This window comes from Podarcis cretensis, assembly GCF_951804945.1.
Source record: "Podarcis cretensis genome assembly, chromosome: 17".
NCBI lineage: Eukaryota > Metazoa > Chordata > Lepidosauria > Squamata > Lacertidae > Podarcis > Podarcis cretensis.
Window position 1 is genome coordinate 10,956,015 of NC_137187.1, and position 24,793 is coordinate 10,980,807.

At 42.7% G+C, this 24,793-nt stretch overlaps 1 protein-coding gene across 1 annotated transcript in view; it reads left to right on the forward strand.

The window, feature by feature from the left end:
* Positions 1 to 1,518: 1,518 nt before the first annotated feature.
* The window catches only part of TRABD2A (TraB domain containing 2A), a 114,806-nt gene continuing 91,531 nt past the window's right edge, over positions 1,519 to 24,793 (forward strand). The window contains exon 1 of the mRNA XM_079959541.1: positions 1,519 to 1,545. Within this exon, the coding sequence (XP_079815667.1) occupies positions 1,534 to 1,545 (12 nt within the window). The 5' untranslated portion in view covers positions 1,519 to 1,533. The remainder of the gene's footprint in view (positions 1,546 to 24,793) is intronic.

A 24,793-nucleotide genomic window follows, 5' to 3' on the forward strand; every position in this document is an offset into this window, starting at 1 on the left:
CCTTAATTTTGACCCAAATGCTCTCACTTTGGCTTTGAGGTTCTAAATCTTGGATCTCTTCACAGGTATACACATCCCTGACATATAATGCCACTCCTCCTCCTTTCTTGTCTGGTCTGTTTCTCTGAAATAGATTGTATCCCTCCATTATTACATTCCAGTCATGGGACTTATCCCACCAGGTTTCAGTGATGCCTATTATGTCATATTTAGTTTGCTGTACCAAGAGCTCAAGCTCATCTTGTTTATTTCCCATGCTTTGCACATTAGTGTACAGACATTGAAGTCCATTAATCATTCCCCCGTGTCTCTTATTTAAAGATTTTTTCCTCCCACCACTAGGTCTGCGTGCTGTTTGCTCCATTTGGTCTATGACATTTGGATGATCATCTCCATCAATTGATAGACTCCTACCTTCAGGAGCACTGTCTCCCTCCCCCACATTAGTCAGTTTAAAGCCCTCCTGATGAGGTTTCTGAGATTTTTGGCAAAAACATTCCTCCCAACCATTGTGAGGTGCAGCCCATCGCTTGCCAGAAGTCCATCTTCAAGAAACTGCAGTCCGTGATCTAAGAATCCAAACCGTTCCTGTTTACACCATTTTCGAAGCCAGCTGTTCACTTCCACTATTTTTCTCTCTCTCCCTGGGCCACGTCGTTCAACTGGCAGGACAGATGAGATGACAATTTGTGCATTTAATTGTTTCAATTTCCTGCCCAGAGCCTCATAGTCTCTTTTGATCTTCTGGAGGCTATTGCTTGAAGTGTCATTGGTTCCCACATGAACCAAGAGGAAGGGGTATCAATCTCCTTCCTTGTGATTGCTAGCAGCTGGTAGACAGAAACATGCCACCTCTAAGAGTGGAGGTAGAATATAGTCATTGTGACTAGTAGACACTGATAGCCTTAACCTTTGTGAATTTGTCTAATCCCCTTTGAAAGTCATCACTAAATCTTATGGGAGTGAATGCCATAATAATAATACTAGTAATAATTGTAATAATAATAATAATTTATTATTTGTACCCCGCCCACCTGGCTGGGTTTCCCCAGCCACTCTGGGCGGCTTCCACAAAGACCAAAAATACACTAAGATGTCACACATTAAAAACTTCCCTGAACAGGGCTGCCTTAAGATGTCTTCTGAATGTCAGGTAGTTGTTTATCTCTTTGACATCTGATGGGAGGGTGTTCCACAGGGTGGGCGCCACTACCGAGAAGGCCCTCTGCCTGGTTCCCTGTAGCTTTGCTTCTCACAATGAGAGAACCGCCAGAAGGCCCTCGGCGCTGGACCTCAGCGTCCGGGCAGAACGAAGGGGGTGGAGACGCTCCATAGTTCAGCTATATGCACTGCATGGAGAAGTTCTTTTGTCTGGACTGAATCGTCCAACATTCAGCTTCATTGGACGGCTCCAAGTTCTAGCGCTATGAGACGGAATGTCAAAACATCTTTTGTCGTCTCACTGACATTCAGTCTTCTCTCTCTGGAATCCAGTGGTCCCAAGATGTCTTCGGCCAAGCTTAAGCAGAAGGCATGAGAAGAAAGGTGATTTCATTCTCACTGTGCTTCGAGAAATGCTTAAAGATCTCTGTTCTCTATGATGTGGGCTTCCGCAATGGATGCCTCCTCTACTTAATTGATTCTAAAAATAATACTTGGCATTCATGAGGCAATCTTTATCATATATTAGCTTCTTAATCAAAGCAACCTTGGAGAGCACTGCAAAATGAACTTTCTCTAAGTAAGTGAGGCTCAGTGTGTCATCACAAGCAAAGCAGGGGCACAGAATTTAAATATTAGGGCTGCAGCAGTTTCTCCCCCCCCCTTTCTCTTCTTTAGAGTGAATTCACATTGCTGGTTTTTGTTTTTTGATTTTGTTTTGCATTACTAGAAGCGTTATCTAGCAACAGCAACAACAATAAATTGACAGTATATTTTTTTATTAAAAAACTGCAACAATAAAATAAAAAAGGGGAGGAGATAAAACATAAAACAATGATCATATTATAAAGATCAATTTTAAAAAACAGCCACATTAAAATGTGCTAAGATGAGCCATAATTTTTCTAAAAGCCAAATCTATCCAACAAGCTCAAAGGCTTATCTAACTAAACAAGACATTGGGTTTTATCCAACTAAGTTTTACTTAGAGTAGAACCACTTAAATTAATGTACCTAAATTAGCCATGTTAAATCATTTTAGTGGTCTGCTCCAACTGCTGTTGGATACAACCTGTTGTCTGATCAGAGAGGAGGCTAAGTAGACCTACTTAAGAATGGAGTTCCAAAGCTTGGGTGCAGCCACTGAGAAGGCCCTGTCTTGTGTCCCTGCCCACCATGGTTTAGCACATTGGTGGGACTAAAGAAGGCACTCTCCAGAAGATCTCAGGACTTGAGAAGAAAGCAGCCCTTCTGGTTGCCTGATCCCAAGCTGTTTAGGGCTTTGCAGGTCATAACCACTACCGTATGCAAATCTGTGGGTGTTTATCATAAAGTGACTGAAAAAGCTGCCTTGTGAAAAGTTTGATTTGATTTTGTAAATCTATACACACACACACACACACACACACACACACACCCAGCCCTGAAAGCAATGAATTTTCTTCTTAACTAACTAGATAATGAATGGATTGTTGACATTTCCATTCCACCTTAAGGAACAGGCATGAGATTGTTGCGTGTCACACATCTGTTTACATTCCAGCACGGTTGCTGGGAACTTCCGTTTGTGCATAGATTTTGCTTTTGCTGTTCTCTCCGAGACGACATGAGAGAGACACAACATATTTCTTTGTTCTGATTTATGTTTAATAAATCTGTAGCTGTAGCATGACTTCATACGCCTCACGCCTACTTCTGTGTGCGCAGTACACTCTGCTAATTGCATGCCCTGGCTTCTAAAGTCCGGGTCGCTGATTTACGTCGGAGCACGGGCCAATGGAAGGAGACGTCCGAGCTGGGCTTGCCAGCTGGCCTCCCAGCCCCTCTGCATGACGACATGGATAACAGGAGTAGATCCATTCCACCATTGACTAAAAGAAGATGTCCACAAGCTAGATTATAGAAAGTGCATAGTACGTTTATGGGGAGGGGGGGCTAATGCATTAAAAAGGTGGGCAGCTGCATAGCCGTGATTGTGTGACCTCATCCTCAACTTATAATTTATTCTTGGGGTGGGGGTGGGGAGACATAATGGAATACAAGAAAAGAGCATGCAAACAAAATAATGAACTAGGGCAGGCATGTCCAATAGGTAGATCGTCTGTGGTAGATCACTATTAGATCACTGGCTCCCCCAAAGATGCTCAACAAATTTGCTCCCCTAAAAAAAGCCTAACCTGAACCCCCCCCCCAATGGGCGTAAAGGTAAAGGGACCCCTGACCATTAGGTCTAGTCACGGACGACTGTGGGGTTGCGGCGCTCATCTCACTTTACTGGCCGAGGGAGCCGGCGTACAGCTTCTGGGTCATGTGGCAGCATGACTAAGCCGCTTCCGGCGAACCAGAGCAGCGCACGAAAACGCCGTTTACCTTCCCGCCAGAGCGGTACCTATTTATCTACTTGCACTTTGGTGTTTTTTTTGGTTTTTTTTTCAAGTAATATTTTATTAAGTTTTACAGAGAATTAACAATCAACAAAAATCACAGAAACAACAAACAACCAACATCAAAAATGCAAACAAGACAAGGAATAAAAAGAAAATATAAAAAAGATTTAACATAATAATAAAAAAGTAAACAAAAAAACAAAAAAACTCTTTTTCAATTTAATAACCTTCAAAACCTTATTTTCTTTACTTCCACCCGCCTTCCCTTCTTGTATTCCACTTTAAAAATTATTTCAGCAAGCTCATTCATTATTCGTTTTCATCCTTTATCCTTCCCTTTATACTCTTATTTATCTTAATCGCTAGGACCCCTTCATTTCATTTACAATGCCCTTAGCATTCATAAATTTTACAGTGTTTTTGTAGATAGGCTTTGAACTTCTTCCAATCCTCTTCCACCTGCTCTTCTCCTTGATCTCGGATTCTGCCGGTCATTTCTGCCAGTTCCATATAGTCTATTACTTGCATCTGCCATTCTTCCAAGGTGGGTAGATCTTGTGTCTTCCAGTGTTTTGCGATGAGTATTCTTGCTGCTGCAGTAGCATACATAAAAAAAGTTCTATCCTTCTTTGACACCAATTGGCCGACCATGCTCAGGAGAAAGGCCTCTGGTTTCTTTAAGAAAGTATACTTAAATACCTTTTTCAGTTCATTATAGATCATTTCCCAGAAAGCCTTGATCCTCGGGCAGGCCCACCAAAGATGAAAGAATGTTCCTTCCATTTCTTTACATTTCCAACATTTATTATCGGGCAAGTGATAGATTTTTGCTAGCTTGACTGGGGTCATGTACCACCTGTAAATCATTTTCATAATATTCTCTCTTAAGGCACTACATGCCGTAAATTTCATACCGGTGGTCCATAACCGTTCCCAGTCAGTGAACATAATGTTGTGACCAATATCTTGTGCCCATTTTATCATTGCAGATTTAACCGTTTCATCCTCAGTATTCCATTTCAACAGCAAATTATACATTCTCGACAATACCTTAGCACTGGGTTCTAACAATTCTGTTTCCAGCTTCGATTTTTCCACCTGGAAGCCATTTTTCCTGTCCGAGTTGTAGGCCTCTCTTATTTGAAAATAGTGTAACCAATCTCGCACCTTATCTTTAAGTTTCTCATAACTCTGCAGTTTCAATTTATCTCCCTCCTGCTCCAAAATTTCACAATATTTTGGCCAGTTAGATTCCATATTAAGTTTTTTCAAGGCCTTAGCCTCCATTGGAGAGAGCCAATCTACTTGCACTTTGACGTGCTTTCAAACTGTTAGGTTGGCAGGAGCAGGGACCGAGTAACAGGAGCTCACCCCGTCGCAGGGATTCGAACCGCCGACCTTCTGATCGGCAAGTCCTAGGCTCTGTGGTTTAACCCACAGAGCCACATAAGTAAACATCCTCCCTAAAAAAAAGCTCAACAACTTTTACCTGAACCCCCAAAAGGGGGCAGATCACTGCCAGTTTTTAACTCTGTGAGTAGATTGCTGTCTCTTGGGAGCTGGCCACCCTTGAACTAGGGGGTGGAACTTTATTATTTCAAGGTGATATCCATCTAAATCATACTCTGAGTAGACCCTATGAAATCAATGGACTGATGCAACTTAAGGGCATTGGTTTCAGTGGGTCTGCTCTGAATGTAACTCTGGATATCACCCTGAGATCTAAAGCACTGCAGAAAATCAAAGACTTTCTTGCTCATAGTATATGGATTGCACCAGAGTTCAAGGGCTGTGTGCACCTTGTTGTAAATGGCACCAGAGATGAAACCATCCTGAATACAGTTTAAAAACGATCCTGTTTTGAAAACATTGTGGTTTTTTGTGCAGACCATAAACTTTGACATGCTGTAATCACAATCCAGCTTTTTTTTTAACAACACGGAAGGCCAGAGATTTATTTTTTTTTACAGAAAATGACTGATTTTAATATATGTATTCCATGCCTTTCCATAATCAAAGGTTATTAGCTTTGCAGCAACATGAACTTTAGAGAACGGTGACCTGTCTCACAGCAAATAAGGCTGCTGCTGCTGATTGTTGTAAATAATAGTAATTAGATTTACAGACTGCTCTGTGCTGTGCTCTGGCGCTAACAGATGTCCTACCAGTATGTATGAGACTATGATTTATTGAATTGGAAAGAATATTTTATGCTTATGACATTACAGCAGCTATGACATGATCTTAAGAAATACATTGCTTACGGCGTGAGCTATACATGCAAGTTGCAGTCCGAAGTAGTTAATAGATGTGAATTGGGACATGTCAAAAGACAATTTGGGAGCTTGCTTTGTAAAGCACCCTAGCCCTGCTTCTTGGACCATGGGGGTGCATACCAGGTACCAACGACAGCTTATAAACGGATCTGGAAAAGAATAAGCAGCTGGTGTATGAAGGAGCATTGTCAGTGCTTTATCCTGGTGCAGTGTGAAAGCTTCTTGATGTATGATTCCACACACACACAAACACACACAAACACACCCCTGTGTTAAGATCGCAAGAGCGGTTGACCATTTGTCATCACATACAGTCCAAATGGAAACCAGATGCCTTTCTGAAAAACACTCCAGAGTCCAATGCTAAGTTATTGGGTTCAATAGCATTCACCCTGACGGTAGAAGATAATAATTTCTGCCTTTCCAAGAACGGTGGGACAAAATATTCTGTCTTATGCTATACAGGAAGGTGAGATGATCATAGGGCCTTGATCTACAAATGCAACAGAATAAGATGGAATAAGCAGCACCTCATCAAACTACAGGTGCAGGATCTCTTTTTTTAATGCTCCCCAACATTAAAAATTTCCTTGTGAATAGAAAATCAGCACAGCAGGCTATCAAATATACTTTCTCCCTGGTGTGCTGGTTTTCTCTTGAAGTGAGTTTACAGAAATGTCCAATCTTTACAAAAGTGGAAAAGAGCTTATTTGATGACTCTCAAGTACTTCTCAGGAACTGCAGTCTCCAAGCTAAATTTGGAAGACTAGAGATGACTTCAAATCAAAAATGCAAACCTGAATGCTTAAGATTAGGCTCCTTAAATCTGTACCTAGGGACCTAAACTTAATATTTCATTTGAGTGATTAAAGATTAACAGACTGATCCCAAGACTTGCTGCACCAGCAAATGATATGGAAGGGTCTTATGCCTTCAACTCTGCCAGCTTGTGTTGTTAAGCTGGAATTGCAAGGACATATGCAGATGGATAATACTCGTGCAATCATTAGAATGTAGGAACTATAAACCAGGGATGAGCATTGACCACAATATTTGATTTGTATCCCTATTCAGGGCTTTGGAAAACAGCTTCTTTTGGTCCATAGCTCATTTTGATCTGAGGCCAAATCCTGATCTGGCACAATGAATCTTCATTCCACCACCCTGCCATTATTTGTGGGGAAATGTTTTAAATGGTTATAACTGTGGGTTTTATTTTGTTTTACAGAAGTCGATGGAATTTACAGGCAAAGTAGCTTCTCCAAAGTGGATAAATTTTGCCAAATTACAGACAAATAAGTTCAGGGAGGTCGTGCTGGGAACCTTCAACATTTGTATGAGGGTGGGGACGTTAAGTAAAGTACCATATTTTTTGCTCTATAAGACACACTTTTTCCCTCCTAAAAAGTAAGGGAAAATGTGTGTGCGTCTTATGGAGCGAATTCAGGCTGCACAACTATCCCAGAAGCCAGAACAGCAAGAGGGATTGCTGCACAGTGAAAGCAGCTATCCCTCTTATTGTTCTGGCTTCTGGGATTCAGAATATTTTTTTTCTTGTTTTCCTCCTCCAAAAACTAGGTGCGTCTTATGGTCTGGTGCGTCTTATATATACGGTAACTGTCTACACCTTTTGCATTTTGGGAAAGAAACTGATTAAATTTGCAAGTAGCCCCTTCTCAGGGTCTGAATGTCAACAAATCGCAGAAGGATAGCTACAGTGGTTTTCCTGCAATGGTAGCTTTACAGTTTTTTTTTGGGGGGGGCGGAATTAACTTAACTGATGCTCATCCTCAGCCCCCCCTAAGCTGAGGCCGTGGCTTTCAGTGTGCCCCCCCCTGCCAAAGAGCCCTTTTAAGGTTCCTCTGCATGACTATTGATCATACCCAATGCCCTTCACCTGCCAACCAAAGCTGTGACAATAAACAACGACAGCAAACAAGCAGAGCAAAGACTCATTGCTACAAGGAAGGCAAAAACCTAACCTCAAGGATCCTAATTAGGCATTGAAACAGCAGCTGAACATATCCCTAGCAAGGGTATAAAAACAAAGGAGGGAGGATTGAAGAAGCAGCCCCGTGACCAGGAATACTCCACAGAACTAGCAGGACTGCTAGGGGACAGAAAGCTACTATTACGCCACAACAGTAATGATAATAGTAATAGTGCTATTTAACACCACAACAGGAAGTATCCTTTTTATGAGGTATTTCCTGAGGCATTTCTGTTTGTGCACTTTGAAATTGTGATAGGAGCAGGATAGGGAAGCTTCCTTTGACCCTTGCTTGCGCATTAACAGGAAATATATGCCGTCACAATCAGTGAGCCACACTTTTTGAGACAGGAGGTTTTTATTTTATTTTATGAAAATAACACCAATTAGTTCTGCGCCCTGCAGGGCATACTGATGTGCTGTGAATCACATCTCTCTGTATGATTGCCTTAACCGGACGGAGAGAAAATGTTGTGTAAGGTTCTGTAATGCTGGGGGGGGTGGTGGTGGGAAGGATAGAAATTGATGTGGAAACTTTCAGAAGTGTGTTTGTTTATAGTGCAAGAGAAAGCCCCGATAAAGGTGATGGAGGAGAGAGACAAGATGATAGTTGGCAGTGAAGGGTATCATGAAATATTTATTCCCAAGATCTGTAATGATATATAGAACACCAGCAGCAATAAACAACCAACAGCCCTGTTAAATCAGACCAAATGTCCATTAAGTCCAGCATCCTGTTTGCAACAGTGACCTGCTAGATGCTTCTGGGATCTCAGGAGCAGGGCATGTCTGCACACCAGCCATTGATATTCAGAGCTTACAGTGCTTATACCAGCAGTTCCATTTTATTTATTTCTTTTTAAATTCATTATATCTTATTACATATATACTCCAAAACATAATACATTTTTCCTTGGGTTTATTTTTACTTCCCTTCCCATTTTCCATGATGTTTCTTTACTCAAGGTGCACTGGACCACTGACTAGCTTTTGGGTGCACAGAGCATTGTTGAAGGAGCACCACTGATTGTGCTAGACCATTTCCGGGCCTCGAGCCTCTTAAGATTCATTTCCTACCAAATGAACCACCGCCCTCACACACGCATATTGGAGACCCTTTTCGGATTCCTATGTTTTTGGAGGTATTGTCAGACTTCAGGGACTCCCCACCCCCCTTTGGCAGTAGAAAAGCAGAACAAAGCGAAAGGAGTCTCTTACCTGTTAGAAATTTTAATGATCACAGTGAGAGAACAAAGAATCCATTTCCTAGGAATGAAGGTGCTCCCAATTAAGGGTTCCACCCACTTCCTCCCTAGTCACCCTTGTCACTACCGCGTCTTGTAACCTGATCTCCCAACCACTGTGCTTTCTGTGCTGCCACCTTATCTGCTCTCCTTGACCTTGGGCTGAGTGGCTAGACGCTTTCCAGTGACAATGAGTCTGTTAACTCTCTCTCTCCCAGCTCTTCTCCCCAGTTGTTCCCCACCCAGTTATTCCCAGCTTCTGCCTTCTGAACTGTGACCCTCTGCAAACCACTGTTCCAAATCTATACTACTTCCCTGCTCCTGGGAAGATTCAGGATCCTGATCAGGAGCAGGGGGAGGGGGTGGGTCCCACCCTTCCTCCTCTGTGCAGACCTCCTCAGCACAGTCCCTGACAGGTGTTAGGAAGAGGGTCTTTTGTATAATGACACCTTTTCTTATGAATGCTCTCCCTAAGAGTCCTCCCAGGCTACTTCTCATTCTCATTCCACTGATCATTGGGCAGCTAGTTTAATGTATTGCTCTTTCACAGCTCATTTCAATTAATTTAACTGAACCATTTACTTTTGGTTAAATGTGTTGTTTTACCCTTTCTTAAAATCTATTTTCGTTTTGTGTGTTAGCTTTGTTTGCCCACCCCACCGAAAAAAGGTAGATTAAGGATCTGTGAATGGGATCAAGGAATAGAATTTATTGTTACCGGTCTTGTAACACTTTACACCGTGACGATATTTAGAGCCATCAGCTGATGAAAATGCGTGTGTGAACTGGCTCTAGGTGACCTGGTTCTTCTTATTACCCGTAAACTGAACAAGGCAAATAAGAGTAATGAGAGTTTTGCTTGCCAGACAACCTTCCAATAGATTCATCAAACCTTAAGTGCTTTTATGGGCCACTGTGATGTGTGAATCAGCCCCTAAGTGTTGCATAATCAAGTGAGGAAGAATCAAATGGTGTACTTGCAGGTGTAATTGTAAACCAGCCCCTCAGGTGAAGGAAATAATTTGAATTGATGGTGGAGGTGGAGGGAGGAGAATTATCAAGACAGGAATAGAACATCCCTAAAGGCCTTCCAGCAATTTCTGTTCTGCTGTGTTCAAAGAAATGGGAAGCATATGTCATATCATAGGCTCTCTGAGCTTTCGACCTTCTGACCTCCAGTTTATGCACCTTCACCCTTCATTAGCTAAAAGGAAAGGGAAGAGGCTGCCATGCTCTATTAATACGAAGTCCGTGCATGTGCAGATCTCTGGGGAGAATTTAAAACAGGGAGCTTTCTTTAGAAAGCAACCCTTGAAATAGTCCTCTTGGGGAATGGAATAGAACTTTTCTCTTTTGCCAAGGAGAATAGTAAACAGAAAGGATGTTCTTTCCATAAATGCTCAGAGCCATCTAGGGATAGACTTAAAAAACAACTGTTCTGTGCAAACTGCAGATCATCTGGCAAAACTGTCCTTAGGCTGTACCATTTCAGGCTTCAGAAAGAGTTGCGTGCTTGAATGTTTCCCCATTGGAGGATAAATCCTTGCCTAAAACAAAACAAAACAAAAAACACAGCATGTCAGGGAAATGGCAAGGCTACAACTATCTTCCCTGACACTGTTTTTTATGTGCGGGGAGTTTTTGCATACGACGATGTCTGAAGTGCTGCAGTCCAGAAATGATCTACCGTGTGACCAATTGTTTGTGAAAAGTAGATTTCACTCATGCCACTGTTCAGCCTTAGAAATGATTAGGAGAGAGGAGGGATTTGCTTCTGTGGCCACTTTCTCATTTGCATTGAAGCAGTTTTCAATATTGTACTTTGTTGTGGACTTTTACCATTTCTTTTAAGTCGCTTTGAGACTTTTGTGGAAAGAGACTCATAAATGGAAAGAATATTTATTTATTTATTAATAAAAACTGCTTATAGAACGCTATTTCGTAAAAAAATATATATCAAAGAAGTGTACAACAAAGTACATAAAAACATACAGTAAAAACATGTTGGAAAGTTAAAAGCAGGCATGAATTAACCAGATTCATTCTTAATTGCCCGCACAGCCCTGGCGGAATAGAAGAGTTTTCAGCAGGCGTTTAAAAGCTAAAACAGTGTGTGAGACCTCCCTCACCACCTTTTTTAACATTGGTATAGCATCCTCTGTAATTGCATCATGCCCCACAGGGAAAATCTGGAGATGCACCATTAGTGGTGGAGCTGCAATTACAAATCACTTTTTGAGACTCCGTAGACGAAAAGAGAGGAAAATCACGTCTGAATATTTGTGGTAAGGATCCAAGGGCTGTGAGTCACATGCAAATCCTGTTAGTCAATGAAAACAAATTACCGGTAGTCATTTTCCATTGACTATTCCATAGCCATGTATAAGAGAATAGTGTGCCCCGCCCCAAAAGTAAAGGACTCCTGGACGGTTAAGTCCTGTCAAAGGCGGCTATGGGTTTGTGGCGCTCATCTCGCTTTCAGGCCGAGGGAGCCGGCATTTGTCCACAGACAGCTTTCCGGGTCATGTGGCCAGCATAACTAAACTGCTTCTGGTGCAACGGGACACCGTGACGGAAACCAGAGTGCACAGAAATGCCATTTACCTTCCTGCCGCAGTGGTAAAGGGTAAAGGGTAAAGGGACCCCTGACCATTAGGTCCAGTCGTGACCGACTCTGGGGTTGCGACGATCATCTCGCTTTACTGGCTGAGGGAGCCAGTGTACAGCTTCCGGGTCATGTGGCAGCATGACTAAGCTGCTTCTGGCGAACCAGAGCAGCGCACGGAAACGCCGTTTACCTTCCCACTGGAGCAGTACCTATTTATCTACTTGCACTTTGATGTGCTTTCAAACTGCTAGGTTGGCAGGAGCAGGGACCGAACAACGGGAGCTCACCCCATCACGAGGATTCAAACCGCCAACCTTGTGATCTGCAAGCCCAAGAGGCTCAGTGGTTTAGACCACAGCGCCACCCGTGTCCCTAGAATAGTATGCATCAGTCTGATGGTCCTGTAGTGTGGTTGCTCTTTTGTACATTGGACGCTCAGGTTGCGAATGTGATCTGTGTGGGATGCACGTTCGCAACCCGCGTCTGAGCATGCACGGGTTGCGATTTGGCACTTCTTTTTTTTTTTTTTAATAATTTTTATTAACTGGCCAATCACATCAAATTAAATCACATCATATAAATTCCGAATTACAAAGCCAAATTTTTAAATTTTGTTGGGGTAACCTATACTTCAAGATCCAAAGGGGAATTCAGATCATCTTCTTATTACTGCGTTAATGTCCAAATCAGTCCCAATCAGTCCAAACAAAGTTCATAATTCTATCCAGTCTTATCTTGGTGTTGCCACATCATATCTTGTTCGTATAGTTTCTCTTTTTCCTTTACAATCTCTTCTGTTAGTCTCCTTAAGCCGATAGCAAGTGTAATAATCCTGTGTGGATTTCCCGTTCCTTCACTAAGTCCAGATGGTTTCCATATATCTCCTTCGTAGATAACATCACTTTATCCATCGTAAATTTTGGCATTTGTCGCTCTTAAGTCCCACCGAGGAGTTGATTCACGATATGTAAACAACTCTATTTCTCTCTTTCTCCTCCCAGACCCAAGAGCTCCCACAATGCCTCACAAAATGGCGGACGGCATTTTTTCCTGACTGCGTCACTCCAAAACTCTTAGCTTTCCAGCTTCATCTTGAAACATTGCTTTGGATCGAAAGTTTATCTCCACACAGCCTTAAATCCACAGCTTAAGTCCTTAATTTCTGACTCATTAGGGGAGGGGGATTCTTGTTAAATCATATAAAAAGGTAGAGGCAGGTTTTCCCCCCCCTCCCCCCTCAGTCATTACCGTATCTTGACGTTCTTCTCGTATTTTATTGTTGTCTTGTTATCAGAGATCTCTTCTGTCAGCAGTATTTACTCCCCTTTTTCCTTGATGTATGTGCAATTAATCATGTCCAAATTATTTCTTTTAAAGATCATTGCAACCAGCGGCGCGAATCGGGGACGGCGTCGAGGAGTGCCGAAAATCCCACAGGAGGGCTTTGTGCCTAGTGCCCCCACCCCCACAAATTCGGGGGTGGTATAGGGCACAGCAGGCAAGGGCCGTCCCCCCCATAATCCTGGGGGGGTTAAGGAGGCTAATTACCCCCCATCATAGCCTCCAAATTACCTCGTGTGGGTCGGAGAGATGTTATTGTCAGCCATCTTCCGATGCACCACCTAGTGCCCCCCCCCCCGCGATTTGGCACTTCTGTACATGCGCAAAGCGCAATTAACGCTTCTGCGCGTGCGCGACTGCCGAAACCCAGAAGTAACCCGTTCCGGTACTTCCGGGTTTTGGCAGTCCACAACCAAAAAAACACAACCTGAAGTGGACGCAACATGAGGTATGACTGTAGTCGCCATTTGACTTGCTTCTCACCTATTGCTACTCAATGTGGGTTTGTTCACACATGCGTGTTTATCACAGGGAACCTGCACTATCATGTAATGACTTGCATATGTCAATGGGGCCTTGACAGTTCAAACACCAATTTCAGGCCTTCTGCAGCAATTCATATCACCAGGCACATGTGATTTGCAGTGGGGTCTTTTGATCCATTCTGCCGTCAAATGTTCAAATGAGAAATCTAGTGCTGTATTTTGGGCTCTGAACAGCTCCCCCTCATTGAAATATGAAATGGTGCCCATAACTGCCAGGAAGCCCTACCTATTGACCCCAAAGTCATTCTCTTTAACCTCGGGAATGTGTGAGCATTCGTGGCTGCTCAGCAATCAAAGCCAGAGACTCTGCCTTTGCTCAAAGACATTCTGCTTTCCAGGACTCAGGTCTGGCATTGAATAGTTTCTAAGCTATGGCTCAGATTAAGATCTTGTTGTCAACAGTCTTCTATCAACTGGAATCAGCACTTTTGAAAAAGCAACCATTCCTGGTATATCTTTTTGGTTCTCAGAGTTATAGCGTTTTTCTTTTTCGAATCTGTGTTTTATACTTGCTCTCCGACTTTGAACCTAGACAAGATGCAACCTCAAACAAAAGCTTTCGCTCCGCACACAAACCACTACCCCCATTCCTTGCTTCTACAACTCCTTAATCAATTTTCACTCAAGATAAACACACACACACACACACCAGCCTCCGCGCAGGCAGCAGCTAAATCCTGCCCCTGGGACCATCACACTTCTCAGGCAATAGTGTTGCCTGGGCTTACTAAAAGAGGAATAAATTTAGTCAAACTGGACAGGCCGCTTGCTTTCTTCCAGAAACATCTGCAAATGATCAGCTTCGAAATTTTGTCTGATTGCTGGACAGCTAAGAAATGCAAGTTGAAACATCTGTGTGTCAGCTATGCACCACTGCAGATCCATCTGCAAAACACATCATGTGCCAGTTGATTGACTTGGGCTAAGATGGGTAGGATATTGAGGAGAAGAAGCGAAATTCCATTGCGCAGGGAAGATTTACTCCTCCCCATACAATTGGCTTTCCTTTCAGCCCCTCTTTTCATCTCTCTGCTTTTCTTTCTTTTGTTTTCTCTTCCCCCACTCCCACCTCCCAGACATGCCACAGTTATGGTTTTGAACAGGGATAAGAAAATAAGGAGCCAATTTGGGAAAAGCCAGACATAAGAAATAAAAATGTATGGGTATCATCCTGCTCAAAACAGGAGAGGGGACAATCATTTCCCCTCCATATTTTAGACATTATTTTTCAGCTATACAGTGGTACCTCTGGATGCGAACGGGATCCATCCTGGAGCCCCGTTCTCATCCTGAAGCGAACGTAAGACAGAACTGTGCATCTGTGCGTGCGTGGGTCGCGTTTCACCGCTTCTGCGCATGCGCGAGACGTCATTTTTGAGCGTCTGCGCATGCACAAGCGGTGAAACCCAGAAGTAACGCGCTTACTTCCAGGTCGCTGCGGAGTGCAACCCAAAAATATTTAAGCTGAAGCGTATTCATCCCGAGGTATGACTGTAATTCCCGATTGAGTTGCTATTGTTATAAACTAAGGCTGAGCTGAAAAGGGGTGTGTATATGTGAACACTTTCTCCTGGGGCTCAGCTATACAGTGGCAAATAGAACGTTTTAAATATGTTGTAAAGTGCAATATGCAAATGTGACACTAGATGGCGACAGTGAACTATGCAAAATTCAATGTATTTCTCAAAACGTTTTTTAACAAAGCATTTTTATGGTGCTTTCTATATGTGTGTAGATTCCATCCTGCCGTAAAACACACACCAATTATTTGGCCATTTTTGACGGGGGTGGAGAGGACTGAAAGTGCTCACCATTTGAAATCACAATGCTTCATAGTCATTCAGATCTGGCATCCCAGATGTAACATAATACTAAAATGCAATCGCCCAGTGATTTGGGTTAGTAGTAGGTTCAGGAAATACAAAATGAAGTTCTTCTTCACACCACATCTAATTAACCTATGGAGCTCAAGGTCACAAGATGTAGCCAGGAACATTAGCCTTGATTGCTTTTTAAAAGGATTAGACATCCATGAAGCTTATAACTAACTATAAGCCATGATAGTTAAACTGAACCTCCATCTTCCAGAGCAGTCTATCTCAGAATGCCAGCTGCTCTTGCTTTAGTGCCCTGTTTCTTGGAGGCATCTGGCTGCTCTTAGACACATCGTCTTGGACTAGATCAGGCTTCCTCAACCTCGGCCCTTCAGATGTTTTTGACCTACAACTCCCACGATCCCTAGCTAGCAGGACCAGTAGTCAGGGATGATGGGAATTGTAGTCTCAAAACATCTGGAGGGCCAAGTTTGAGGAAACCTGGACTAGATGAACTCAGGGTTCAGTCTAGCACCTCTTATTTTCTTTTTAGCAGAATGTTTTAGTAGAACCATACTGAGAATCTTGTCCTCCTCCAAATATCTTAGTTAACCTTACAATGAAGCCTGAAAGATTAGGGCACCTGAAAGGCTGAGCACAGCTTTCTCCAGCCTTTTGTCTTCCAGATGTTTTGGACTACAACTCCCATCAGCCCCAACCAGCATGCCCAACTGTCAAGGATGGTGGGACTTGTAGTTCCAAAGCTCTGGAGGATAACAGGTTGGAGAAGGCACATTAAGAACTTTTAGAAAATCAAGCACTTTTTTGCCCACTGATTTCAATGTGTGAAGGACTCTGATATTGAAAGCAGGGGCAAAAGTGCTTAACTTTAGTTGGAGCATAGCTCATTCCATATTCTTCTATATTATTCCAATACTTCTGGGGATTCCTGTCTCTTTCAGTGATAAACAATTGCCATTTGTGAAGCTGTGATCAGCACAGAACCCCAGTCCGTGGCTGAATTCAGGCCCCTTTCCTGTTTCCCAACTGAACATAATTAGATTGTTGTCCACTCACAATGAAATTGGATAATGCAGGCCTAGTTTTACTGCTCTAAAACACGTAAGAGTGGTTCAGGGGAAAAACAAGTAAGAAGAGCAAAGGAGCCTATGAAATATTGAAAGATTAGGATAAATTATTAACTCAAATTCCAAAAAGTGACTTGGATCAAGTAGCTTCAAGGTGACTTTTGTTTGGCAAAAAAAAATATTCAGGTGGGGCAAAAATCTGAATGACATGACAAGAGGAAATGGATTTCTATTAGAAGGCAGGCCTATAGGTTTGCATTATTGTTGTCAAAGTATCAGTTCAGAATCCTTATTCCAGAGGCTCACAATTCAGAACTTTTGTTTTTGTTCAGAATTGGTGTGTGTGTGTTTAAGAGAGAAGGGTTCCAGTTTTAGCCTCATCCTGTTTCCCTTTCTTGGGAAACACCATTGCTCTTTAAAAGGTAGCTTTGCTGCCAAAGACACTTTGCTGCCTGGAGCAAGGAACAAAATCTCTCCTTCCACATATAAAAACCAAGCGGAATCTTATTACAACACAAGCAATAAGATGGCATCCTCAACTGCACCAGAGGGCAGTGAGCTGGCTTAGGGTCTGCAGGGTAGATTGATGTGGTACACACAGCTCTGTCCACTCCACAGCCCTCAGGATTTGCCACCTATCACTCAGTCAAGGAGCAGGATTTAGCCTGTCTCCTCTCCAAAGTCTGGATTTGTGGCAGAAAGAGACTAAAGTGTTCCCTGACAGGGAGTCCCTGTACATTCAAAACTAGCATATCAGAAAGAAGGTTCTAGGCTGGCCATTATCTAAGTTTTGGGTGCATAAGGAATAATAATAATAATAATAATAATAATAATAATAATAATAATAATAATTTATTATTTGTACCCCACCCATCTGGCTGGGTTTCCCCAGCCACTCTGGGCGGCTTCCAACAGAATATTAAAATACAATAATCTATTAAACATTAAAAGCTTCCCTAAACAGGGCTGCCTTCAGATGTCTTCTAAAAGGAGTTCAGTGGTACCTCGGTTTATGAACTTAATCTGTTCCGGAAGTCCGTTCTTAAACTGAAACCATTCTCCCCCCGCAAAAAAAATTATTATTAGATTTTCCACAATGATAACACAAACCACAAAGCAAAATGATACACAAAAACAGAAAAAGAAAAAGAAGAAAGAAGGAAAAAAGGGAACAATAAACAGATAAACAATAACAACAAACTTAATTCTTCACAAATCTAACCTTTTAAATATCTTGGTTGACTTCCTCAAATCCCTCCCTTCTGAGTTTCCTTGTAATTAAAAGTAACAGCTTTCCAATATCATTATTAAACTAAAACAATTTCCAATTATAGTCCATCTTATTCACTTTTCTTAACATTCTAAATCCCATTTATTTAATTATAGCTTAGTTTAATCCTAGGCCTATTTGTTTCTTTCAAGTAATTTCTAATTTTCTATATTACAATATTTATTTAAATAGTCCTTAAATTTCCTCCAGTCCTCTTGAAACTCCTCTTATTTCTGGTCGCGGATTCTTCCAGTCAGGTCAGCTAGCTCCAAAAAGTCTATCATCTTCATCTGCCAATCTTCCACTGTTGGTAGTTCTTAAACCGAAACTGTTCTTAAACCGAGGTGCGCTTTCCCTAATGAGGCCTCCCTCCGCCGGTGCCCTTCCACCAGTCGGCTTCTGTTTTTAGACTGAGGTAAAGTTCTCAAACCAGGACACTACTTCCGGTTTTTCGAAGATTGAAAACCAAATTGTTCTTAAACAGGGCTGTTCTTAAACCGAGGTACCACTGTATTGTGATGGGGCAGGGTGAGGGGGTGGGGAGGATTCATCTATTTGAAATGCCAACCTGATGGAAAACAAGACTCCAAGGTGGCTATCACCCATGGAGGCCAAGGCTTTGAAAAAACTCAATATGGAGGCCAAATGGCCAAAATATTGGGAGATACTAGAACAAGACCGAGACACATTGAAATTGCAGAGTTTTGAGAAACTAAAAGATAAAGTGCGAGATTGGTTACATTATTATCAAATAAGAGAAGCCTTCAATTTGGATAAAAAAATAGGCTTCCAGGTGGAAAAATCAAAACTAGAAACAGAACTGCTAGAACCTAAAACCAAGATACTTTTGAGAATGTATAACTTGCTGTTATAATGGAATACTCAGGATGAAACAGTTAAATCAGCCATGATTAAATGGGCACAGGACATTGGTCATAACATTATGTTCGCTGACTGGGAGAGGTTGTGGACCACTGATATGAAATTTACGGCATGTAATGCCTTAAGAGAAAATACTATGAAAATGATCTATAGGTGGTACATGACCCCAGTCAAGCTTGCAAAAATTTATCACCTGCCTGACAATAAATGTTGGAAATGTAAGGAAGCTGAGGGAACATTCTTTCACCTTTGGTGGACATGCCCAAAGATTAAGGCTTTCTGGGAAATGATCTATAATGAACTGAAAAAGGTATTTAAATATACCTTCCTTAAGAAACCAGAGGCCTTTCTCTTGGGCTGGGTCGGCCAATTGGTGCTAAAGAAAGATAGAACATTCTTTATGTATGCAACGACCGCAGCAAGGATACTCATCGCAAAGTACTGGAAGACACAAGATTTGCCCACCTTGGAAGAATGGCAGATGCAAGTGATTGACTACATGGAACTAGCAGAAATGACTGGCAGAATCCGAGACCGGGGAGAAGAATTGGTGGAAGAGGACTGGAAGAAATTTAAAGAATATCTTCAAAAACATTGTAAAATGTTTGAATGTTAAAATGATGTGAGATACAAAAATATTAGTGCACTAGGGGTTTGGTAAAAAGAAATATGCAAAAATGATGTGGAAAAGAGGGGGTAAGACCAGAGCACTATTATGTTGTGTTTAAACAAATGATTTAAAGGACTAAGTTAAATTACAAAGAACATGTGATAAAATTTTCTTTTCGTTTTTTCTTAAAAAAGAAGGAAAATAAATGCATAATAGGTTGAAACATACAATATTGAATAAGATTGGAAAGAGGGTAAGAAATTGCTAAAATTGATTTGTGTAAAGGGGAACGCAGAAAAAGGAGATGTGAGGAAGTCAGGAAAGAGGGTTAAAAAATTAGTAAGTAAGCAATAATTTTTTGTTTTTTGTTTCTGTTGTTTTGTTTTGCTGTGTTGTTTTTGATTGTAAATTTTGATGTATTGTTTTGATTTGGATTTGTTTTGAAAAACCTTAATAAATATTTCTTTAAAAAAAAATATGAAATGCCAACCTGGAATCTGAAACAGAGAACAGGCACAGCAGCAAACTCATCAGGCAAGCTCTTCTGCTTGTCTGTTTTAGCTCTGAGCTAAACTGGTGCTCTTTGAAGGGGGCCCAGATATTCATTGTGTGGTATCGTAACAAAGCGGATCACAGCACTCCCCCCCCCATGAAACCAGCCGTGCCTTTCAGTGGGTATGGAAGCCAGATGTCAGTGTTAGTTGGCAGACCAGTGACAGGAGCAGGATCAAGGAACGTGCATTAAATAAAAACCCACCAGCGTAATCATAAAATCACCGGCATTGCGAGTGGGAATATGGATGCAGGTTCTTTTCCATGTTGTAGTTTGGAGACACTTTGTTGTTGTTTAGTCGTTTAGTCGTGTCCAACTCTTTGTGACCCCATGGACCAGAGCACGCCAGGCACTCCTGTCTTCCACTGCCTCCCACAGTTTAGTCAGACTCATGTTTGTAGCTTCGAGAACACTGTCCAACCATCTCGTCCTCTGTCGTCCCCTTCTCCTTGTGCCCTCCATCTTTCCCAGCATCAGGGTCTTTTCCAGGGAGTCTTCTCTTCTCATGAGGTGGCCAAAGTATTGGAGCCTCAGCTTCACGATCTGTCCTTCCAGTGAGCACTCGGGGCTGATTTCCTTCAGAATGGAGAGGTTTGATCTTCTTGCAGTCCATGAGACTCTCAAGAGTCTCCTCCCGCACCAGAATTCAAAAGCATCAATTCGGAGACACTAAAGTGACACTAAAGCTCATCATTTTACAATGAACCATGCAATTGGATGGGGACTCTTGAACGATGCACCAGGATGCTCAAAACTGTAACGGTCCTAGCTGTATCATTCTTTAAAGTAAAATTAATTTGGAGAGAAACTGAATAATAATTAATTCAGCAGCATTGTTTCTAGGACTGTCATCTAATTCTTAGTTGAGTGATTAATAAAATTTTCATAAATCCACATATAAATAAAAATAGTTCTGAAACACACACACACTTACTTGGTTTTAGATTATACCCAGGAGAACTGAAGTTGGTGTCTTCCCTCAGAGGCATATTTTGGGCAATGCAACCAGTTCTGCCACACTGGGTGCTGAGCCTAGGGGGCAGAACTGTAGGCAAGAGGCAGGGGCAGCTGAATTTTGGCCTCGCACAGGGTGCCACTATAATCATCATCATCATCACCATCATCACCATCATTTTATTATTTATACCCTGCCCATCTGGCTGGGATTCTCTGGCCACTCTGGGCGGCTCCCAGCAGAGGACTGAAAACAGAATAAAACTTCAGACATTAAAAACTTCCCCAAACAGGGCCACCTTCAGTTGTCTTTTAAAAGTAAAATAGTTGTTTATTGCCTTGACATCTGCTGGGAGGGTGTTCCACAGGGCAGGTGCCACTACTGAGGAGGCCCTCTGCCTGGTTCCCTGCAACCTCACTTCTCGCAATGAGGGAACCACCAGAAGGCCCTCGGAGCTGGACCACTGAAATTTGAAAGACTAAAGTCCGCCCCAGATTGCCTTCACTACAACAGTGCCCCCCAAGTATAGCGCTTTGCTTTTCCCCACAGGATTTGGTGACAGGCATGCACTCACATGAGAGGAAATAAAGGAGGGCACTCAGATGTCATTTGGGTGGGAGCAGCTCTCTGCCCCAGGTGACCCCAGCCATTGGGACTCAGGCCTGCTCCTATAGGCATATAGCCCCATATTTGCCTTGGGAATACATTTGTGGTCTTGTGTATGCTGATTCAAGTCACACAAGTGAAAAGGCCCTCAAACCATGTTGCCATCCTTTGTTGGCCACCTGATTTCTGTACAATGGTACCTCGGGTTACATACGCTTCAGGTTACAGACTCCGCTAAGCCAGAAATAGTACCTCGGGTTAAGAACTTTGCTTCAGGATGAGAACAGAAATCATGCTCCGGCGGCACGGCAGCAGCAGGAGGCCCCATTAGCTAAAGTTGTGCTTCAGGTTAAGAACAGTTTCAGCTTAAGAACGGACCTCCGGAACAAATTAAGTACTTAACCCGAGGTACCACTGTATTTTATTACAAATTGCAACACAATGGATGGACCTGTCAGCAGTTGGCCATGTGGCCACCAGAGGCCGCTGTTGTGTCGGCCATATTGGTAGACAACAGACTTGAGGTCAGCTCATTCCCTAATGCTATTTAGACTGGACAGATGGCAAAAGATCTCCCAGTATACCCTGAGAGTAGTTTTTGATCCAGATAGATCTCCAAGGTGGGAAAATGGCAGGGGGTGGTGGTCTAGAGGGATGAATGAATTGAGGCATAAGATTTTGTGGGGGTGCAGGAGACTTATAGGAAGAAGATGAGGAAGAGAAAGATTAACTACATAAGCTTCCTTCCATTGATGCAACCGCTGTATACAAATCATCATATACCAAAGAAGTATCTAATGTTTCCTGAATAATGTGCTCTTTTTGCACAATAGTTCTGAACAAATCTGTCAGTCTTTTTTTTCTTCCTTTCCCTCTTATATACTGTAGCTGTTAATTTTGCCATAATGGCATATTTTATTTCCATTCAACAACCACCGGCATTTCGACTCTGCTTCCAATACTTTGTATAACAGAATATCGAAGTAACCAATGTCTACACAGAATCGCCCACATCCATGTGCTAGCTGACACATGGAAAAAAAGAACTCTAAAAAGTTAGTTAGGCACAACTTACCTTTGCAGTAGCTTTATTGATCCTTCTTCCGTAAGGCTTGTTCTTCTATATCCTTGACAATTTTACCTTTGATAATGGTTTCAATCAGTTTACCCAGAACAGACATTTCCGCACCCCATTTCCCTTTTACTTCATTGTTCAGAATCACCTCCCCGCTCCTCTGACTGGCATTACACTGAGATCTCCCCTACCCCTCTCAGTTCATAATTGTAAAAATTCTAGCATCCTACTATGTTTATATTTATAAGCTGCTTTCAGGTCTATACAATAGACAGCATTCACTGGAAATATTCCACAGAAATGTTCAGAGACTATCAACTTGGGTGCCCATTATACTGTTGTAATCTCCATTGCTACAGCAAAATGTTGGGAGATTGTTCCTGTTGCAAGCCTGAACAATGTTATTCCCAGGCTGGATCTACAATGACCTGATTAACGTTATTTCCCCCCCCCCATTGGAATGATATTAAAGGTAAAGGTAAAGGTACCCCTGCCCGTACGGGCCAGTCTTGACAGACTCTGGGGTTGTGCGCCCATCTCACTTAAGAGGCCAGGGGCCAGCGCTGTCCGGAGACACTTCCAGGTCACGTGGCCAGCGTGACATCGCTGCTCTGGCGAGCCAGAGCCGCACACGGAAACGCCGTTTACCTTCCCGCTGGCAAGCGGTCCCTATTTATCTACTTGCACCCGGAGGTGCTTTCGAACTGCTAGGTTGGCAGGCGCTGGGACCGAGCAGCGGGAGCGCACCCCGCCGCAGGGATTCGAACCGCCGACCTTTCAATCGGCAAGCCCTAGGCGCTGAGGCTTTAACCCACAGCGCCACCTGCGTCCCGGAATGATATTAGGTCGTTCTAAAACGTCACAGGGCATACAGTACTTGTTAATTAAAATATTTTTACCTTGGGGGGGGGGGTTATGTCAAATGTAAGTAATACCTGGCCACACCATTTTCCAAAACGCTGTTTCTTTTCCTGCTGGTCGCTGGTTGCTCTGTTCTGCTCTGTAGTGTCAGATTTTAATCCTTCCTTCCTCCCTCCCTCCATATTCTTTGTTATCTGCCCTTCGAATACCATTGGTTTGAATGCTGTGTAGAGTAAAGTAAAGGGACCCCTGACCATTAGGTCCAGTCGTGGCCGACTCTGGGGTTGCGGCGCTCATCTCGCTTTATTGGCCGAAGGAGCCAGCGTACAGCTTCTGAGTCATGTGGCCAGCATGACTAAGCCACTTCTGGTGAACCAGAGCAGCGCACGGAAACGCCGTTTACCTTCCCACCGGAGCAGTACCTATTTATCTACTTGCACTCTGACGTACTTTTGAACTGCTAGGTTGGCAGGAGCAGGGACCGAGCAACGGGAGCTCACCCCCTCGCGAGGATTTGAACCGCCGACCTTCTGATTGGCAAGTCCTAGGCTCTGTGGTTTAAGGCAAAACACTACATAGGGACATCTGAGCAGTGTTTCACCGATATAGCAGCATAAAACGATTAAAAATTAAGCGATAAGAAAGACAAGGTAATAGCGCATCATGAAGGTAAAATGTAGGACGTCATGTGTCCATCTATGTTATCAAAACCATTCCTTAACATTAAAAACCATGGGCGTAGATCTGCCCCCAATAACTTGTGTTAGTTTTCTGAGTGCTGTTAGATCACCAACATCAGCATCTGTAATAAAAAAATTAGAGGCAGCTATGCTGGTCCACAACAAGGATACCACCTCAAAATTCCCAATCAGGCAATACCTTTCTTTATTAAGCAAAATGCCAAGAGCAAGCTTTTGAGTTTCCCAGAACTCTTCCTTAGGCTCGATGTTAAGCAAGGCTGTTTTGATGCTGAAGCTGCAAAGTCTGCATTGGTCACCCACCCAGAAGAATGAGGGATTAGCAATGGCTGAGCAGACCTTCCTGGAAACCCCCCAAGATATGCCAGCAAACATTTTGCGGTAACCAGAAGGAGCGGTAAGCTACAATAATCCTGTAAGCAACTTGACAAAATTTGACCGCTCCTGCCTTTATTACATTTCCCTATTTCAGCCCAGGTTTTTCGGGAAAAATTGAAATGGAATGCTCTTGACTTGAGAGAGTATCATTTGTCATTTACGGAGGTCTTCCTGTCATATCCCGTGAGGATCTGAAATAGCCTCCCTATGTTTAGGGTTACAGTAGTTCTGCCTGCAGGCCATTTTTAGAAACGTCTGGAAGTTTACTTTGTGCCAGCACAGGAAGAATGTGTCAGCGTTAAACCTAAGCCAGGTCATGGTCTTCAATTCAGACAGGGTAGCTGGCCGTGATGAGTGCATTTGGAAGATTTTTTCCCATGTTCAGACTGGAGTGAGCCGCAGAAAGTTAACTCTTGTTTTTCTCTCCTGGGTGCAGAGGAAACTTTTTCTG